The following is a 19,458-nucleotide window of genomic DNA, read 5'->3' on the forward strand; positions in this document are numbered from 1 at the left end:
AAGATTAGTGGTCTCATAATGTGTTGTATCACAAATATTATCAGGGTAGAAAAGACCTATTCTTTCCAGTACAGCTGCTGTCTGCTGTCCTGACAAAACAAGCAGGGTGTTTCTGGTCTCTTTTGTGTGATGTCAGGATGAATGAGAGGGCGTGTTAGCGCAATATGTTAAATGCTGTGAAAGTTCAGCCAACTAAGCCATAGATTAGAGTTAAATCTGTGCTTACAGATGGCTAAACCCCCTTAAATACTGTAGCCCACACATTGTTAAGTAAAGCACGTTATTGAAAAATTTACTACAGTGAGCAGCTTTTAGTTTTGTCAAGGTTATGCAATTATACAGAAAGATGTAAAAGAGGCAAAGTTGCACTCACACAGAATTAAAGAAAATCATCATCATGCATTTTAACACAATACAAGCCAAAGCTTGCACAGCATAATATGACAAAAAAAAAAAAAAATTGAGCACAGAAAAAAAATTATATTTACTGTAATTTTTCAAAAAGTTCAATCTGTGATAGACACTTGCTTGTTTGAATTATTACTTTTATTGTGACCCAAAATCTGAAAAAAAATATATATTTTCACTGACAATTTCAGTTCAGGAACAAATATCCAATTACTGTATGTGTTAAATGTTTTTATGAAGTAGCAGCTGAGAGTAGATCATGTTTCATAAATCAGCCTCTAAAAATATGTTTACAACAATAACAAATATTGTCTATGTACGGCTAATGGGTTCTTTTAAAAGGACAATATCACAGAGGCTACAGTAGATAAATCTAATTGTGTTTCGTAAGATTATGAGAAATATTTGCACCCTTTTGTATGTTGGCTTCAACTGGAATGTGACTTGTTATATTTAAGACTGTCATTGTTATTTGTTTTTTTTACCAAAGGATTTGGACCAAACCCAAAAACAGAATTTGTTCTACTGATAAGTATTGTGGTGTAGGTACCGCTTGGCCATTAGACTAAAGTTCATTGTAATGAAGACTGTCACCCAAATGTGAAAGGCGTGTTTTAAAAAAATAAAAATAAAAAAAGTTTGACATTTTGGAAAATTGGAAAACTTATTTATTTTCTTGCCAAGACATAGCTGAGAAGATTTATACCACTCTTTAGCACAAGGACTGTGAACGGGGGGGAAGAAGCGAGCCCGGCTCTGTCCAAAGATAACAAAATCCACCACAACACTTGTTGGTGTTCCGTACAAATTCACCAAATGAGATATAACATGTTAATGCTAGTTGCTAGTTAACAACAATGGAGTTCTAAGACAAAGAAATAAGCGATATCAGACTTTGAACACAAAGTCTGTACTTGTTAGTGAGATAACAGTATTGCTGTTTTTGGCCCTTCATGGGATTTGTTAATGAAAAAAAGATAAAAAATAATCTGTATCCTTTTAAATCTTTTATTTTCAACTTTGTAAACACTGAACAATGAAAGTCAGGGCTCTGTGCGTGGCAGATTTTTAGATCACCACGATATTAATAAAAGAATGGTTCAAATTTCACTGGAAATCCCCCATGAGTGTCTGCCGACTGTCGCCTCAGCCGCAGTACAACAGCATATTATTTTTTATAATTGAGCTGATTATAATCAGTTCATGTTACTAGACACGCTTCTGCTTAACAGATCTTTTGTTGCCCTGCTTTACCCAGAGATTATTTTATTATTTTCCTTGATATATTGTCACCTACAATTCCTTATCCCTTTCTCTGTGGGGAAAATACTGTTCAGTTTTTCAGTTCTGCAGCACGGCTTTTTTTTGGTTCCAACTTGTAATTACTTGTAATTAAAATGACAGTGTTTAACAATTTTTAAAATTTGTGAATGTAGAGCTATGAACCTTGAGCATATTTGTGTGCACATTTCATTGATCATGTTTGAGAATAAACACTGACTGAATACAACATAGTGGTGGACAATTAATACACCATGATTATGTAATATCACCCAATCACACTGAAGGAGTTTATTCAGTTCTCTCATTTTGAAAACAGCCAGAGCTCCGGGCACAAAGGATGGCAGTCAGTCAGTTTGTGTTTAAATCCTTCAAAAATGTTTCAAACGTCAGTGCCTACATCTGTATACACTCCACGTGCTAGAACTTTCTGTTAGCATGCAGTATGAACACCTCAGATGCTAAAGCTTGACATCCGTTTGAGAATGAAATTAAATACGCTACAGTCACATTCACATAAGCACGCCACATCAATCATGGTAAGCGTGGTGTTTTAGAAACATCTCAGCCAGTGTGAGGTCAGGTCAGTTTTTGCAGTAGGGCAGTGCAGATCCTTACATGTGCTAACTTGGGTCATTTTTTTCTCTGAAGGACAAGCAAATTCAAGTATAGCCTGACTTTTTATCATCAAAATCAAATCAGTTTATCCTTGAGTCCAAGTGAATGTTTGTGCCAAATTTGTAGAAATTCCTTAAAATAGATTAGATTACTGAGATATCGTGTTCACGAGAATGGGACGGATGGATGGATGACCTGAAAACATAATGCCTCCAAGCCCTGGCTGTCGCCGGGCGGAGGCGTAGAAAGTTACACAATCTTCTGATGCAAGTCACATTTCCAAAGTTCACATACTTTATTTAGACTGAAGAGCACCAACTCTGATTCAGAATCACACATAGAAAAATACCATTTCGGAAATCTTCATAAATTGTGATCACCGACTGAAGCTGGTCAAATCAAACATTATGCAGGGAGGAAAGATCGAAACAACTATTGAAAAGGCCACTGTCAATATGATAATATCCATAAACATAAAAATCAGAGGTAAGGGTTCCACAGAGGTTTGTTTTGATGTGAATTTCTGTCTATCCATCTGCACTACACTAGCACTATTCACGCCCTGCTAGGTAACTGCAAATTACACACAAGACATCTTACAATAAAAGCATTACATTCCAAGGTTTATAGACCTTTGTTTTATACTGATGGCAAAAAATACTCTGCTCATCTCAAGCCAAATTTCTGTCACATGATACTGTGTCTGTTAAGCTGCTCCAATTTGATTAAATGTAATGTATGTTCCATTGTTTAAGTGTGGGTAAAGGTCTTAATATAGTCTGATTTCCGTCGTGAATATTGAATTATATCCCATTACAGTCTACAGCGTTCACCAAGGGTCCCAGTTCCCAATTATATTTTAGAATTTCAAAGATATTTACAGTGATATTACTCTCCCTGCAACCAATGCAATTCTCACACAAGCATGTTTCAAAGGAGGGAAATAGTTCAATCCCCATTTACCCATCTGAAACATTTATGTGTGACAGTATTTCTTTAGATTTTGAGTGATTCCCTCAATGAAAAAAAAAAACAAAAAACACTACACTCTTTATTGGTGATGTTAATTTTGTTTCTTTGTTAAGTTACTGCAAACTCTGGGGATCCTATTACTAGTTAAAATCAAATCTGATATACAGGGAATGCAGTGTTAATACAACCATAACATCCCCACAGGTTGGTAGTGATTCTAACTTCTGTAAGTGCTGTGAACACAGTGTGGTTCTGGGTGGAGTTTTTGTTTTTTACGACTTCATGCTACCAGTCAAACAGATTCTGTACAAAAGTGTTGGCTCGCACTTGTGACTCTGTTCTTGGCACAGCATGAATAGACAGCTCTTGTTGTAGTTTTTTCTTAAGAGTTCACATGGCCTGCCGGATGTTTTCCAGACTCTTCTCAATGTTGTCAATAACCTCCACTGCAGCTTGTGGGATCCTGGTTCCTGGACCGAAGATTGCACACACACCACTCTGGTATAGGAACTCATAGTCCTGTATAGAAACACAGGTGGATCACAGTTTAGACTTACTGCAGCTAAGGAGGAATTCAGCTTTTATCATATAGGGAAAGGAAGATGTGCACAGTCCCTGCCTGATTGTTATTTTTTACACTATAGATAATTGAACTAAAATGAATGTGTTTGGCAGATAATCACAAAGACTGTCGGGAACAGGATGACAAGAAATGAGACGGCACAGCATGAGATCAATGAGATCCTAAAGTCTGGTAATTATAATTACATGAATCACAGCCGCCCTCATCATGAGAGATTGGTTCTCTATCCATATGACAGCAAGATGACATTTTATATATTATCTTCACACTTATCATGTCATTCTAAACAATGTGTTTTATTTGTGACAGTATTTCTCTGTTGCTGGTTTCTTTGTGAAGGCCACTATTCATATAAATCAGGGTCAGATACTGTTTGATATTATACACACTATAGCTAGTTATTATTATTTTTTATTATTTCCCACTATATGTTTTATGCTTCTATAATGCATAGCTAAAGGTGCACAGTGTGTTGGCATTATCAACGTGACTACGAGGACAGAATGTGGAATCACACTGACAAGAATCATTAGAAGATTAAATCCTCCAGATCTTGGTTAGTTGAAAGAAAATGCTGCACACATACTGAGATCCTTTAAGTGACATTGTCAAATACACAAAGACTGTATGACTGCTATGGTGCTCACACCTGCTGCGAAAGGCAAGTAGGCTGGCTCTACCTGCATGCTGAATTACACCAATCTCTATGGACAGTGCGCACAGTCTCTGGTGAATGGATTTTGAATTCAAACAAATTAAAATGCACAAATTAAATTCAGTAGAAAATTAAGCAAAACATCTTTTATTACTTTGGACTGTTATATTGAGAAGTTTACTTTGGAAAAGAAAACAGAAATACAGTTTAGAGATTTGATGATCATGGAAGTCAGATGTTACCTGTGGTGGGATGACACCTCCACAGATGACAAGAATATCTGGCCTGTTGAGCTTCCGTAGTTCCTTGATGAGCTCTGGGACCAGGGTCTTGTGTCCTGCGGCAAGAGTGCTGACCCCGACACAGTGAACATCAGCATCGACCGCCTGCTGGGCAACCTCAAGGGGAGTCTGTTCAGCCAAAACCAGACATGAAAAAACAAAGAAAATCCATCTCAGAGTGAGAAGGACTACATATAAGAAACACATTTCAATATAAGGTAGTGCAGTTCCACCACCACTTCAATCTGATCTTAGTTCGCCGTTCTTTGCATGACTTTCTCAACTCAATTTAAAAATAATAATAACACTGATTATTAGTAAGTTACTGTAGTCTCTTCTGCTTGATGAATGCTGTATATGACACCAGTGATGTATTCAGAAAGACCTCTGGCTTATAAACCAGCTACTTAATTACTTGCAGGCTTCAGTAAAGTGTTTCTAGTATCCCCAAGTCTGACTCCGTCTATGGCAACATCACTAATGCCAAACTTGTCAAAGTTGCCCGTCCCTGGGGTCCATTTTCAAAAGCTACACGTATTTCCCATTTACCCCTACCTTAGCAGAGGTTCACAGGATCACATGGAGGGCAACAAAAAGTCGCGAGTATCTCTTCCTTGTTCAACTTGAAACATAATTCATCATGTAAAACAGTTTTCCCAAGGCCTTTGTTTTGTGAGTGCTATGTTGAAAATGACGGCAGTTTAGTATGACACTTGCTTTTTCATTATGCATTTCATTATTTATTTACTCCTTGCCAGAGGCTGTACTTAACACAGAGCCATGTGATCAGTGGTTGACAAATTTGTCCAATAAAATCTGACATCTGGTGTCGTGGGGCACACGCCCTCAATATGCACGTCATCACTGTCTTTTATCTATTTACATACACCACACAAAAAGACTGACACGTTATGAACATCTTCAAGTTGGGGAGTCATTAGGATTTAACACATTATATTGATGCACCCATATGATACCCAGAATCTGAAAACTCATCTTGGTTAAGCTGAAGATATCAGTTGAGGTTGTTTGAGCTCTTGAACTCAAACAACGGACTGCATGTCTGTTATATGTGCAGCATGTAATTACTTTAAAGAGTAATGAAACACTGCACTTCAGCATGTCCTCACCTCCTATACAATCAAATCAACCAAAGTTAATGGCTTCAGGGTCAGGGAGTTGGGAGCTGGATCTGCCTTCCAGCAATTGGGGCATAAACATGTTCTGCCCACTCGGGTCAGACCGCATTGAAATGTTTGTGTTTATTCTTTCACACAGAGAATGGAATAGTCAAACTACTTATAGACCTTTCTTCCAGGGCATGTTTTGACTTGTCAAAGCAGGAAGACCACAGGTGCAACTACTATCATTCACGCTGCCTCTGTTGCATTTCAATGTGCCAGACGCACTGAGCCCGCATGAACAATAACGGGTCCCTAGCACTGACACACCTGAGTGGAATGCAGCTGTCATTCATTAGGATTATTTGTTGCACCTGTGTCCTGACCAGCATAAATGTCAGTTTTTTTCCACTTTGCACTGCCTGGTGGAAAAGTATACTGACAAAATGTCACCAAAAACTCCCATTATAAATATAATAAAATTGGAAAACAGAAATCAGGGAAACTTTATATTATAAGGGAAATGCTTGTGACTAGATTTAATTGAAAAATAAATAAAAATAGTTAATAATTTTCTTACTGTTATGATGTACCTGCAGCAGTTAACATCCAGTTTATTTCTCTTACAACTTTATGTTTTTTTCCATTAAGTATTTGTACTTTACAGTGCACCTGGCTTCAATAAAGTACCATTTACCAGCCTTTTAAGTTGGAGAATTTGCCTTACACAAAGAATGTTTGGTATGACTGCAACTCACGTTAGTGAGTGATACACAAACAGAGGAGAGAGACGAGAGACGACAGTCAGAGAAGTAAGTGGTCAAACTGGGGGAGTGAAATACAAAACGGAAAGAAAGAGAAAATGAGCTGTTCAGTTGTTGTGTTGTGATGTGTTGAGTTTGTTTATTATAAAAATAGCTGAGACTAACAAATGTGAGATGTGGTTGATAAAAAAGAAGAAAAAGGGAAACTACACGCTATATTTAAGGTCAGCCCCAACAAAACAAGCTCTGAGGCTCAGACGCACTCTTCTGATTTGCTGTTTTCTGAGTGATGCACAGCCAGGCCAAACACGAGTAGCTGATTATAGTCTGCTATTGTAGCTTGGTAAAACACCTGCAATGGTGATGGTCAGTCAGCGCTGAAATGAGCCAAACAGATGGTTAAATTCAAACTAAAAGGCTGCTGGATTTTGTGTGGAGCACCACCCGTGGTGAACGTTATCTCTACATTGGCCGAGCTGGCGTAGGTAGCAGACGGTTAGCTCCACTCTACAGTATGACACTGACCTGAAACAGTGGTCCGATGTCCACATCAAAGCCCAGGTCGGCAAACCCTGTGGCAATGACTTTGGCTCCTCTGTCGTGGCCATCCTGGCCCATCTTTGCCACAAGCAGTCGAGGGTTCCTGCCCTCGTGCTTCTTAAAATCTGCAACTCTGAGATTTTGAAAGAGAAAAAGAAACTTTTTATTTACCTGAAATACAAGAAATTAACCTGTCTATCATGACGATCCAGGTGCTGTTATGTGTTACTTTCTACCTGTTGTGGGTCAGGGCAATCTCTTCATGCTCCCCAAACTCGCTGCGGTAAGCCCCGCTCACCATCCTGGTGCTGGCCTTGTGTTCGCCAAACACTTTCTTCATGGCATCAGTGATTTCACCAACAGAGCATCTGTAGAAAGGAGAAAACAATGTGTTTTCACATTCCAATGATAAATAATGCAATGCAATCACTCATTTTAAGACAATCCCATTCAATTACTGCTACTGAATGTGAAATATTACTACTAAACACTAAATTGCTTGCTGTTTAATTACGTTTCACGATTTTTGGCAGCCTGCTTAATGGTCTGTTTTGATGCCTTATTAGTATCTGCATCATATGGCAGAAAGATTTACTGTAATCTCATTTCCCACAATATCACTGCAAGGGTAATAAGACAGCAACAATCAAGTTACTTCAGCGTTATTTGTAAGTCAACGGTTGAAGTGAAAATAGCTCAGTCATTTGTGGTAAAACCAGAGCAGACAGCACATTATATTTAGATGGATTAAAGGTCTAATGGTAGTAAAAGAGCATGGGATGTTTAAGTGGCTGTAGATTATTGTGAGAGTTGAGATGTTAAATAATCTGGTCATGCCACGCCAGTGCCTCTCAGCAGGTGGGCTGTAATCAGCATGTGGGCTCTTCACACAGCGCTGCACAGTTAGAAAAAAAAAAATTCTGTTAGATCTTTCTTTTCTCAAGACGGGCTTAACAGTATCAGTATCTAAACTAGTTTAACCACATGTGTGGGCCTAAAAAAAAAACCCTCTTTCCTGCAACCCCTCCTGATTTAGTGTGACTGTTTAATGAACTGCCACATGACAGCCCCAGGTATGAAGAAATATTAACCACAAACATACTGCTCAAGGTTTCCCACTAACAATCAAGCTTTCAAGAAAAATACCACAATGATCAAGATGATGATCATGTTACAATATGGAATGTGGGCAAAACAAGATCACACGGGTGCTAATGGTTATGGTTATGTGCCCACTGCATGTAACATCTTCTTAGAGTTCATCTGAATTATGGAGACGGTGAAAATCAGAGAAGGAGAAGCACTATGACAATTACATTAGCATAGCATGTGAAGCTAAATTGATGCAGATGTAAGAGTGATCATTACAATCTGTGATTTTAGTGCCAGTGAGAGGTTTGACCTGGCTCGAGCTGCCTCCACGGCCAGGGCTAAAAGGTTGCCCTCTCTGGTTTGGGCACACTCCTCAATGGCTGCCAGGCACTTCTTCGCTGCCTGAGGGTCACGGCTTTCCCTCACCTGAAACAAAACAGGCAACAAGACAGAAACATGTCATTCAGAATGTTTATCTGCTCTGTTGACAACTTTTCTTACAGCAGATACTGGATTTTGTTATTAGTTACACCCGTGCTTGTCTAAATGTCTGCTTGGTAGAAATGTATTCTGATAGTAAGCAATGATAATATTTTATCATTTTCAAAAAGTACTGAAAATCCAATCATAAATACTATACAGCCTTGACTTTGAGCTGAGTTAAAATGGCCTGATTTTTTTTTTTTTTTATTCCTAAACAGCTGCAGCAATCATACTATGTATCTACCTTACAGCTGTCTACAGTACAGCCCAGTCCCCCATAAGCCCCAGGCACTGGACCTACAGTGACTTTAAATGATGTTGCAATGCATAATCACCTGGACATGATATAAATAAGGCATGTTTGTGATTCAGCCTTGGAAGATGAGCTACAGTGTCTGCACCACACATACAAACACCTCAAATCACTGTGTAAAACTGCTTAAAACTGTCAACACACTGGTGAAGCCTATCTTACATTCAATTCTGCATACAGTGATGAAAATGTATGTTTCACTTCTCCAGACTGACTTCTGACTGACTGACAGTCATCTTGTTTTAACTCTACTAACAGCCATTATGTCGTACAGTCTAAACACTTCACTGTCTTCCTCTTCCTCAAGTCAGACGACGACAACAGTTCGTCATCTGCATTTGTGCAAAGTTCAAAGCTCCTTTTCTTGCTTCAAGCATGTGCCTTGTGCTATGTCCACACTACATGACTTTCAAAGCCACCAGTTGTCAGTACAGTTTTCACACTACACAACTTTCTGTCTTGTAATCGTGGTTTGAAAAAAAAATGCGTCATGTGGCAAAAAACTTTTGCTGCAACAAATGCCACAAAGCGCTGCATTGGAATCACATATATGCAAGCCCATGTAGAGCCATAGTCCTCCAGTCACCAACTTCACAATAAAACTTGAGATAGGTTGCCACACAGGTCGGCCTCCACCCTGCAGTCAGGTGGAGGCAAGAATTACAGTGTGTGGATAAACAGAGGTAGGCAATACGGTTAAAGTGCATGGACAAACTGTGAGACTATCAGAGTTTCATTCAAAGTTTTGTTGTCTTTTCATGCTTTAACCTGTGGTTTTACTCGTGGAATTCTTTGAACAAAAACGAAGGGAAAAAAACACTTATCCTTTAGATACCACTCGTTCATCTAGAAGTCGACTCTAAAAGGAACACTGACCTTTTTCAGTTTTTCAATCTGTTTCTGACGTACAACAGTGTTATCTATGGCCAGCACCTCTACACTCTCCTCTTTTTCCAGACGGTACTTATTCACGCCGACGATGACTTCTGATCCTATAAAGAAAAGGACAAAAGTTGTGCAGGTACATGAATCAGCGAGAAAAACAAACACACAAACACAGCGTTGTGTTGTGTCGACAGAAAACACATATTTGTGCACATCTTTTTAAGGTTGTTATTGAGGGAGCAGAAAGAAGAACTTTTTATTATCCATGTATAAAACAAACATCCGCAGAAATGCAACTGCACAGCATTAAAATCAAAAAGTATGCTAAAAGAAAACTCCCATGTCAGCGAACCTGTTTAGATCTGCAATATCATCCTGGAGTACAAGACAGCAGAATGCATGCTTTTACACACCTACCCTCCTGTATGTCTGAAGTTATTCTCACTGAATATTAATGTAATACACACATTAACATACAGGTAAGTTCAGGATTTGAGGAATCTTAAGATAACTGAATTCCCTGTTATTCCCACTGAAACCTATTTAATTGTTATCATATTAGTAGCCTTTAGAGAAGATTTTAATTCTCTATATTCTCCAAGTATCCCATCGCATATAATCTTAAAATTTGACCTCTGTGTAGGAAAACTGAAAATGATCTGAGAGCCTAACATGGTCAATCAGAACTCACGGCCCATCAGAAGTGAAAAAAAACTGTCAGTAGTAAAGATGTGCTGCCGGGGTGAATCAGAAAGCCAGTGAATATCAATGAGAGCAGGCATCAGGGGGATTATGGAGAAAAGCTATCCAGTCTGTGAAGGTTCTGCTCTGCTCCATCACAGTCATTTCTGAAGTTACACATCAAAAGCTAATGTTCGTTTCAAAACTATACAAAGAAACCTCAATTAAACTCCCGGGTAACACCCCGACACAAGTAAAGACACATCTCCTCAAACAACACAACAAAATACACAGGGTCAGCTGGATTCAAGCTATGAGATGACCTTGTATCTGCTGCTTTCCTTATCCACCTGTGGTTGCTTTGCAGTATAAGCATCCATTTTAAACCAGTCTTTGGGGTCACTTACAATAAGCTTAAATAAAAAACTACTTTTTTTTTTAAAGGCTTAATCATAGTAAAGAGCACTGACCTCCACAGATTGAATGTTTAGACTCTACAGAGTATTAAGACCACATCAAGGGGTTTTAAAAGGCAGGATACAGTGTGTAAGTGTGTTACAGAGCAAAGCAAGAACCATGTTACATCACTTTGGAAAAGAAAGAAAAAAAACATAGAGCATAGTGAAAATCTCAACTGCTTAATGCTCAGGACAAACTGCATGCTTTGTGTGTGCATGGCGGCTGTGTCACTGGCCTGCTGCGGCTCACACACGTGCGTATTCATACCACTTGCTCTTCTGGTGCGTCGCTGCTGCTGCCAGCTCTATCTTTCAAATTGAATTTACCTTGGACGTGGCCATCAACAATCTAATGTTGGATTTCTTTTCATTATAAACCGTGTTAAACTTATTTGCCCTCGTTTAGAGCCAGACACACACACACACACACACACATCGAGAGAGAGCGAGAGAGAAAAGCAGGCACTAGTAAAACATTGCACTTCACAGTTAAATTATAGACATCATTTTAGTCTGCCCTGAGTTTCCTCTATGACGATGTAGTACATGTGCTCTCCAAAAAATATAATATTTATATCTTTGCATGTCTGTCTGGTATTTAAATACAGCTTACAGTGAAAGCTGTCAGTTTTATGTAAATGTTGCTGGTATAATGTCAATATCACTATCAACAGATGTTTTCTCTGTGTATTATTCCTGGGAACTGCGCAGGTCATGTGTGAAAAATAGGTGAGACAGTGAATCTGTGGATCACGTGACAGTGTCACACAGACAGTGTGTCTGCTCTAACCCATTAACATGGGCGCCAAAATGAAAACCAAGACGTTCCACAGTTTCCAGGCATGCAGGCAGTGTGGTCTGGGCCTAAGTCCTCAAAAGCAGGACTCTCTGGGTGTGTAATAACTCTGTAGTTTCTTAAAAATGACAGACAAAGGAAGAATAATAACATCTGAACCTGCATGAGAAAAAAGCCCTCTCTATTTGGGGAAGATTAGACTGATAAATTAAACATTTCACGCCAAATTTGGTGAGAAATGTGACCATATCACACAGAATGAAGGAGCTGTACATTCACTTAATGTCAAAACTGTAACCTCTATTAGATGTGTAAAGTTCATTGCATCGTTGTTACATAGAGACCAAAGTTAAGTTAAGAGGTAGAGAGTATTAAGTACTTAAAGCAGAGGAAGAAGATGAAAAGATCAAAGAATAAGAGGCTTTAAGGCCATTAGCAACTGATATATTTATACAGTACCTGAGTCAATGCGGGCCTGTCTACGTGCTGCACATTCCTCAATGCGTAGTTTTGGAATACCCTCTGCCACAGCTCTGGCCATGCCTCCCATATCTTCAATGTCTTTGATGAACTATACAAAGGAAAACACAGGTTGTGAAAGAATGTCTATGATGACGGATTATTTCTGTCGTCATTTTACTTCATGTATTATGATATTTACCTCACTAAAACCAGGTAGGCACAAGACAACGTGGTTCTAAAAAAAATATATTCTAAGCAAGGATTTTAAAGAGTTAAATTAACCCTTAGCTATGTGTTATGGGTAAGTTTATGCTGAAAAAATTTGCAAAGGAGTAAAATATTAATTAAAACCCTCCTCTCATTACTTTCAGAGGAGGCCGAGGCAGATGCCCATTTGTCCCCATGACAAACCTTTAGGGCCGTGTTGTAGACGTCCTCCGTGAGAGACTCCATCATGTGCGAACCACCCCAGGGATCAGCGACTTTGGGGATGCCCGACTCCTCCTGGATGATGATCTGGGTGTTCCTGGCAATGCGAGCGCTCTTCACTGTGGGCAAGCCAAGAGCTTCATCGAATGAGTTAGTGTGGAGTGACTGGGTCCCCCCGAACACAGCTGCCATGGCTTCAATCACCGTTCGAATCACGTTGTTGTATGGATCCTACAAGAGTGAGAACCAAAGAGGAAAGTTGTAACTATTGTCCATTCATTTAACAGGTTTAGATTTGATTTTCACATTTTCATATCATTCTTATAACGACTTATATGTACTTGTTCGGTGAGAGACCAGCCTGAAGTCTGGCAGTGTGTGCGCAGCAGGAGAGACTTTGCATTCTTGGGCTGGAAGTTCTCTTCAATGAGTGTGGCCCATAATCTCCTGCCTGCCCTCAGCTTGGCAATTTCCATGTAGAAATTCATCCCAATACCCCAGAAGAATGACAACCTGACGGCACACACACAACATAAATATTAAAGAAAGAGAAATAAAGTCTGTTATTAAAATGGACAGAATTAAATGTAACCGATATCAATTATTATGCTATTATAATTATGCACAAAAATAGAAATCAAGTGTTTTCTGCTCATAGAGATATTTTGTACAGACCCAATGCCAGTAACCTAACAACCAGATAGTCACAGACTGCCATATTGACACAAAACCCATGACACAAGAAGTTGTGATGCTACTCTAGTTAGTTTAAGGCTGAAGCATTGTACAGCAACCTTTCAGTCCGTAATGCCCTTCCCACCCATCATCATCCACACGGACTCCACAACTGGCCAAACTGCCCAAGAACTAAGGTCCTAAAGATAGAGCAATAAATCTGCTGGGCTTATACATGCAACTGACTGTATAAGCCCAGCCTAACTGCACAATATCACAATAACAAGTCTTTAAAACAATAAAACAAATTGGTGTTATTCTTTAAAAAAAAAAAAAAAGAAAGAAAAAAAGAGTTTTTTGATGCATTTATGGAAAAAGAGTTAAAAAAAAAAGGTATTGGCCAATTTGTATTTACATTGAACTCAAACAATATTGGTCAAGTGGACAGCAATCAGCCATGTGAAGACAACAGACCAAAGTGATCATGATGCTGTTTTACAGCCAAGATTGAATGAATCCTAATGAATTCACACACTTGTTCTTGATCTTTTCTATTCACCATAGCAATGTTTTTACTTAATTTATCGAATGATCTGATGCCTATTTTCATTATAGACGAGTCTGCTGATTGCTTTTTCAATTAATCTATTAATCATTTAGTCTATGAAATTTTGAAAAATAAGGGGGGAAATGCCCATCACAACTTCCCAGAGCTCACAGTGACATCCTCAAATATCCTGTTTGTTCAACCAACACTCACAAACCTAAAGGTAATCAGTTTTTAGTGATAAATGACAATGAAAAGCTGCAAATCCACTAATGTGAGAAGCTGCAATCAGATTATGTTTGGCAGCTGAATAAATGAATCCATTATCTGTTTCAGCTCAACAAAAAATATTGCTTAAAAGGAAATGAAATCGATAGAGCATGTGCCTTTCTCTTGCAAGGAAATCATACAAATTTCTAACCTTCATTCTTTTACTGTATTGCAGAAATTCAATACAGTAAAACACAATTTGACAATACACTGAATGCTAACCACCATGGCACCTTTAATGTCCAAAATGTAACATGACAGTCACATTTGTCACTGTCATTGGTTTGTGAGTCAAGAACAATCAGCTGTAGAGAAAGATAATGGCAGAGGGTGGAAAACCTTCCATTTCAAACAATTGAGTGACATCTCTAGATTGATTTAGAGTGACTGTCTGTAAGGTCTGTCTCTGAAGTCATTACGTGGAGAAGGGTCACGACTGTCAGGATGTTTCTGAAGACAGCATGCCCATGTAACTCTGCTATTATCTGCGTGATTGAAAGGCAGAGGGAAAAAAAAAAAAAAAACAGCTGAAGGACACATGAAGAGGAGATAATGAAAGTACGATGCAAGGGACAGGAACTGCACCGAGTGCGGAGTTGGTGAGGGAGTGCAGAGGCGCAATTGACTTAAAAAAAAAACAACCCATGTGCTGTTTACGGCAGCTGTACGTTATAGATCACAATTAATATCAAGTTATCAGAAAAGAATGTAGCCAAAGAGAATCACAGTATAAAAGATGCATTATGGGTAACTCACAACTTTGTTTATCCCCTAAAGAAATGAGTAGTTAAACTATGTTAAACAGGTCAAACTAACATATAAAGTATGTAACACCTTTGCCCAACTTAATTCTTCCTTACTTCATTTATATGATATATTACATTATATCTAATTGACACACTTTGAGTTGTGGGCTGTAGTAGCTATAGGAATTGTTTAATTTGACTAGCAGCCTTTCCACCTGGCTTTAGCTGTATGCTGGTTCTGTCTGTGAGTCCCATCTGCTGCTTCAACAAATAAAGGGGTGCATAGTATTCGTGGAATATTAATAGAGACATCATAGATGGAACAAATGTGGCTGTGGTGAAGTACATGAGCGTTTCTCCACTAACAGGATATTTAGTTAGTGTCTGAGTGACATACTGAACTGAGGAGTTACTGACTGACTACACAAGTTCCTGCTCTCAAACAAGACACCGATGTGTCATTATTTGGGTGAGCAGTGGCTCATCAATTACATTTACAAAAAAAAAAAAAGTAGTCTAGCAAATGGACCAATTAATTACTTATATCTTATCTGTTGATCATTATATTTGGAACTAAGACACACTTATCAGACCAGCCAATTCATTTTAATTAATAAAGTTACTGGTTGGATGTAAACACCACATTTATCACTTGTGTGAAGCTTTAATTGCAAACAATTATACATCTAGTGAACATTGTCCTTTCAGTTTTCAATAATAAACTGTGGCAATTTAAGCATATCATAATCCAGCATTAACACACAATGTCACATTTACTATACCTAGTAGGCATATTTGTGTATGTGTATCTAATGTGTGATAAATATATTGGGTATTGTCATGATGTTATGAGGTGACATAGCACTACGATTTAAGCGTGAATCAAATGTGGTGTACATGTTAAAGTAGACCACAAGAAATGAAAAGACATTTTTCAGAAATTACATTTCTAATTCTTAAAACCTTTCTAATGTTATTACAAATACATTTGTTGCTTGGTAAAAAATATTCTTAATTTATATTTATTTAAGCATATTTAACCACGTTTATCTTCTTACAGAATTTCTGAGATATTACCAAGGCCTTTCCAATGTGTTTATTGTGGAAATGTGTAAAGAAACAATATTTGAAATTACATGATCCATTGTAGCTGTAAGCAACAAACATGTAAATCAAAATCTGTGGCCTCCACACTCAGAGATATGTTAATATTTTGTACCTTGGGGCAAACTCATCGATGGTTAAGCCTGCTTTCAGACCGGTGCGGCAGTACTCGAGGCCATTAGCGATGGTGTAGGCCACTTCCAGGATGGCATCAGCTCCAGCCTCCTGAAGGTGGTAGCCACTGATGGATATCGAGTTGAACTTGGGCATGTGCTGTGAACATGGCCAAGTCAGTAAATCAACAAAAATATAATGCATTATATAATGTTAAAAACTTGAAACAGTATATACTGCAGATGAACAGAATAGCAGGTACATACCTTGGAGGTGTAAGCGAATATGTCTGCAATGGCGTGCATTGAAGGCTCTGGGGGGAAAATATAGGTGTTTCGTACCATAAACTCCTTCAAAATGTCGTTTTGAATTGTACCTGTTAGTTTGGCTTTAGGTACACCCTGCTCCTCTCCAGTCACAATAAACATAGCCAATACAGGAATAACTGCTCCATTCATTGTCATTGAAACAGACATCTTCTCCAGAGGGATTCCATCAAAAAGCATCTTCATGTCCTCAACTGTGTCTATGGCGACTCCAGCCATGCCAACATCTCCGTGGACTCGGGGGTTGTCTGAATCATAACCACGGTGCGTCGGGAGGTCAAAAGCCACGGAGAGACCCTGTTGTCCAGCTGAAATGAGGGAGCAAAAAAAATAGTGGCTCAGAGATGGGAAAAGGATTATTAGAGTAGCATTATAGATGAGATCTGAAAGACAATTTAAGGAACACATTGCTGAAAACATCAGCAGACATTTCTGCAGAGTATATAAAACGTGCAGGCAGCTTCTGAATCAATGTCACAACCATGGCAATGGCAGAAAATTGCTGAAAGACTTAACACAGGGATTTAAGCAATGAATGACTGTATTAAACGGCTGCTTCCAGCTACTGGCAAACTGACAGTCCACAAGCACTGTCAACACAAAAATTCTATTTACAATAATTTGTCTGGTGATTAGACTCACTATAATCTCAACAGTTTTAAACTTTAGAAATGGCTTCTTGTGAGGCCCACTGTAACAACGTTACATTGATTTTCACAGTAAAAGTTGACCTCCATTTTCCTTTTGGTTGTTTCACCTTACTAATTATTGGAGGAGATCAACATATAATAATTACTCATTGGGGAATAAACATAGCAGCCTTCATTTCAGACATCTTAATTGACGCGCTCGAAATGAAATGACATTTAAGTCTAATTATCATCTGTATTTGTGGTTAGCCCTTGCAGGCTATGGTGACCTAAAAGGTTACAACTCTTCATACAGTTTCTGCATATATAATGTAGTAATCACATACATATATGACTCTCCAATGCCACTGTGTTTTTAGTTGTTCCATCTTTTAAATCTAGTTTTCTAATTATTCTGTGTGATTCAAAGCGTAGCATCTAGTAAAATAAAACATTTCAGTGGGCGCTTGGCATCAGTGGGGAGTGTGATATACTGTACATCAAATTAAGTGTAGGGTTCTGATGTGTCACAAATTTGTGTCTAACAAAACACAACATCTGCCATTACAGGATGAGAGGATGTTCAACTTATGTTGCACAGTAGGTTTGAATTTATAGTGTTTCTACTAAAAATAGAAATGTACACAGCAAACTCTACCTTTAATGTTATCTTTATAGAACTTGTTGCTCTCCTCCACAGTACTAAAGCCAGCATACTGCCTGATGGTCCACGGTCTGTAAGTGTACATGGTGGGATAGGGCCCCCTAGTATAGGGAAACACTCCTGGCAATTCATCAGCACCACGGGCTGAGTCTGCTTTAGTGTACACAGGCTTGATGTTGAGTCCCTCTGGTGTGCGCCAGATCAGATCCTCTGGGTTCTTCCCTTTAAGCTGTTTCTTAGCCAGACTGGCCCATTCAGAGTGAAGCTCAACCTGGTCCTGCCATGGTATGGAAGTGTGGATCAGAGAGCGGTGTGTGTGTGCTGAGGAGACTGACGCTCTAACCAGGCGCCGGGCAGCCATTGCTGCACATGCCCTCTGTGCAGTCAGCATGCTTACTGTTGGCTCAATCAGACACACATGGATCACCTAAGGTAGACATTAAGAAACAGATGTTATATAATTGTAATTTTTGATCCCAGGCAAAGGCATTGCTTCATATATGACCATTTCTGGGGTTTTCAAGCAGACAGTCAACAGTTAGGCATGAATATCAATCAAGAAGCATTTCTTACAAAGACAAATGCATTATAAAAAAGTAAAAAATAGCTGATCGCTGACACCCTCTACAGTTTATTTTGGTGGATCATTACTTTAAGGCCTACTAGTAACATAATGTGGCGCCACCACGACCTGTTACAGACAAAACAAAGTCATGGTGGGGCTGTGAGCGACAAGAAAACATGTAAACGAGCGATAACTTCTTACAACACTACGGAAACCATATGAAACAACTTTAGCCAACGTACTTACAGTACAAAAGAGACACTGCAGTACATAATTCGTACAAGTTTGGGCGTGTTTAACGCTAGCAGCATGTGTTAGTTACTCTCTCGCTTGACAGACTACATTTTAAAAATTCAATAGCGAAAATGTTAGCTACTTTGTAGCATTGTGGTGGTTCGACTATCTTACCAAACAAACAAATACGACACGTTTCTCATCTTCTCTAGAAGTCACAAAGTAACGGGATGATTAAATCAGTGCTGGCGACCATATGGCTTTTCTAATTCTCGGTAAAAAAAAAAAAAAAAGAAAACAGAAAGACAAAACAAGTGAATGTTGGAATAACGTTAACTAAGCTACGGTTGTTGGTTGGCTGCTAAGACTGTTAGCTAGCCGTAGATGCTGATTTGCTACATGTGTTAGCATTAGCGGGAGGAACCAAAACAATGCCGCTAACTTGAGACATTCTACAGCCGCTTTATGTTTAACAGTGCTCATATTTACATATTTTAAGATACTTTTCTGACCTTGTCTTCTGTTGTGCTCTTTCAGGTTGACAGAAGGCGTGTAACCGTCTATCCAATGAAGTTTCACAACAGCAGCAGTCGGCCAATGGCATGTTAGAGTCAGTGGACACACTTCGACCTAGGACCCCGGAAGTAAATATTAAAGCCAAGATTGTTGAATTTCATAGAGATAAGCAATGCCAATCGTTATTTACACATTCGACAACTGTGTTCTTGTAATTAATTACGAAATGTTACTGGCGTTGATGCA

At 38.8% G+C, this 19,458-nt stretch overlaps 1 protein-coding gene across 1 annotated transcript; it reads right to left on the reverse strand.

The window, feature by feature from the left end:
- Nucleotides 1-1,402: 1,402 nt before the first annotated feature.
- On the reverse strand, nucleotides 1,403-19,286 carry mut (methylmalonyl-CoA mutase). Its single transcript, XM_022769180.1, has 13 exons — nucleotides 19,209-19,286; nucleotides 17,892-18,324; nucleotides 16,545-16,912; nucleotides 16,280-16,437; nucleotides 13,164-13,335; nucleotides 12,805-13,053; nucleotides 12,391-12,502; nucleotides 9,988-10,103; nucleotides 8,626-8,741; nucleotides 7,460-7,591; nucleotides 7,209-7,356; nucleotides 4,760-4,927; nucleotides 1,403-3,798 (listed from the first exon to the last, which is right to left on the reverse strand). The coding sequence occupies exons 2-13, from the start codon at nucleotides 18,286-18,288 to the stop codon at nucleotides 3,670-3,672; spliced, it is 2,265 nt and encodes a 754-aa protein (XP_022624901.1). The 5' UTR covers nucleotides 18,289-18,324; nucleotides 19,209-19,286; the 3' UTR covers nucleotides 1,403-3,669.
- Nucleotides 19,287-19,458: the final 172 nt, after the last annotated feature.

Source organism: Seriola dumerili, unplaced genomic scaffold (assembly GCF_002260705.1).
Source record: "Seriola dumerili isolate Sdu_G_001 unplaced genomic scaffold, Sdu_1.0 BDQW01000025.1, whole genome shotgun sequence".
NCBI classification, from domain to species: Eukaryota; Metazoa; Chordata; class Actinopteri; order Carangiformes; family Carangidae; genus Seriola; species Seriola dumerili.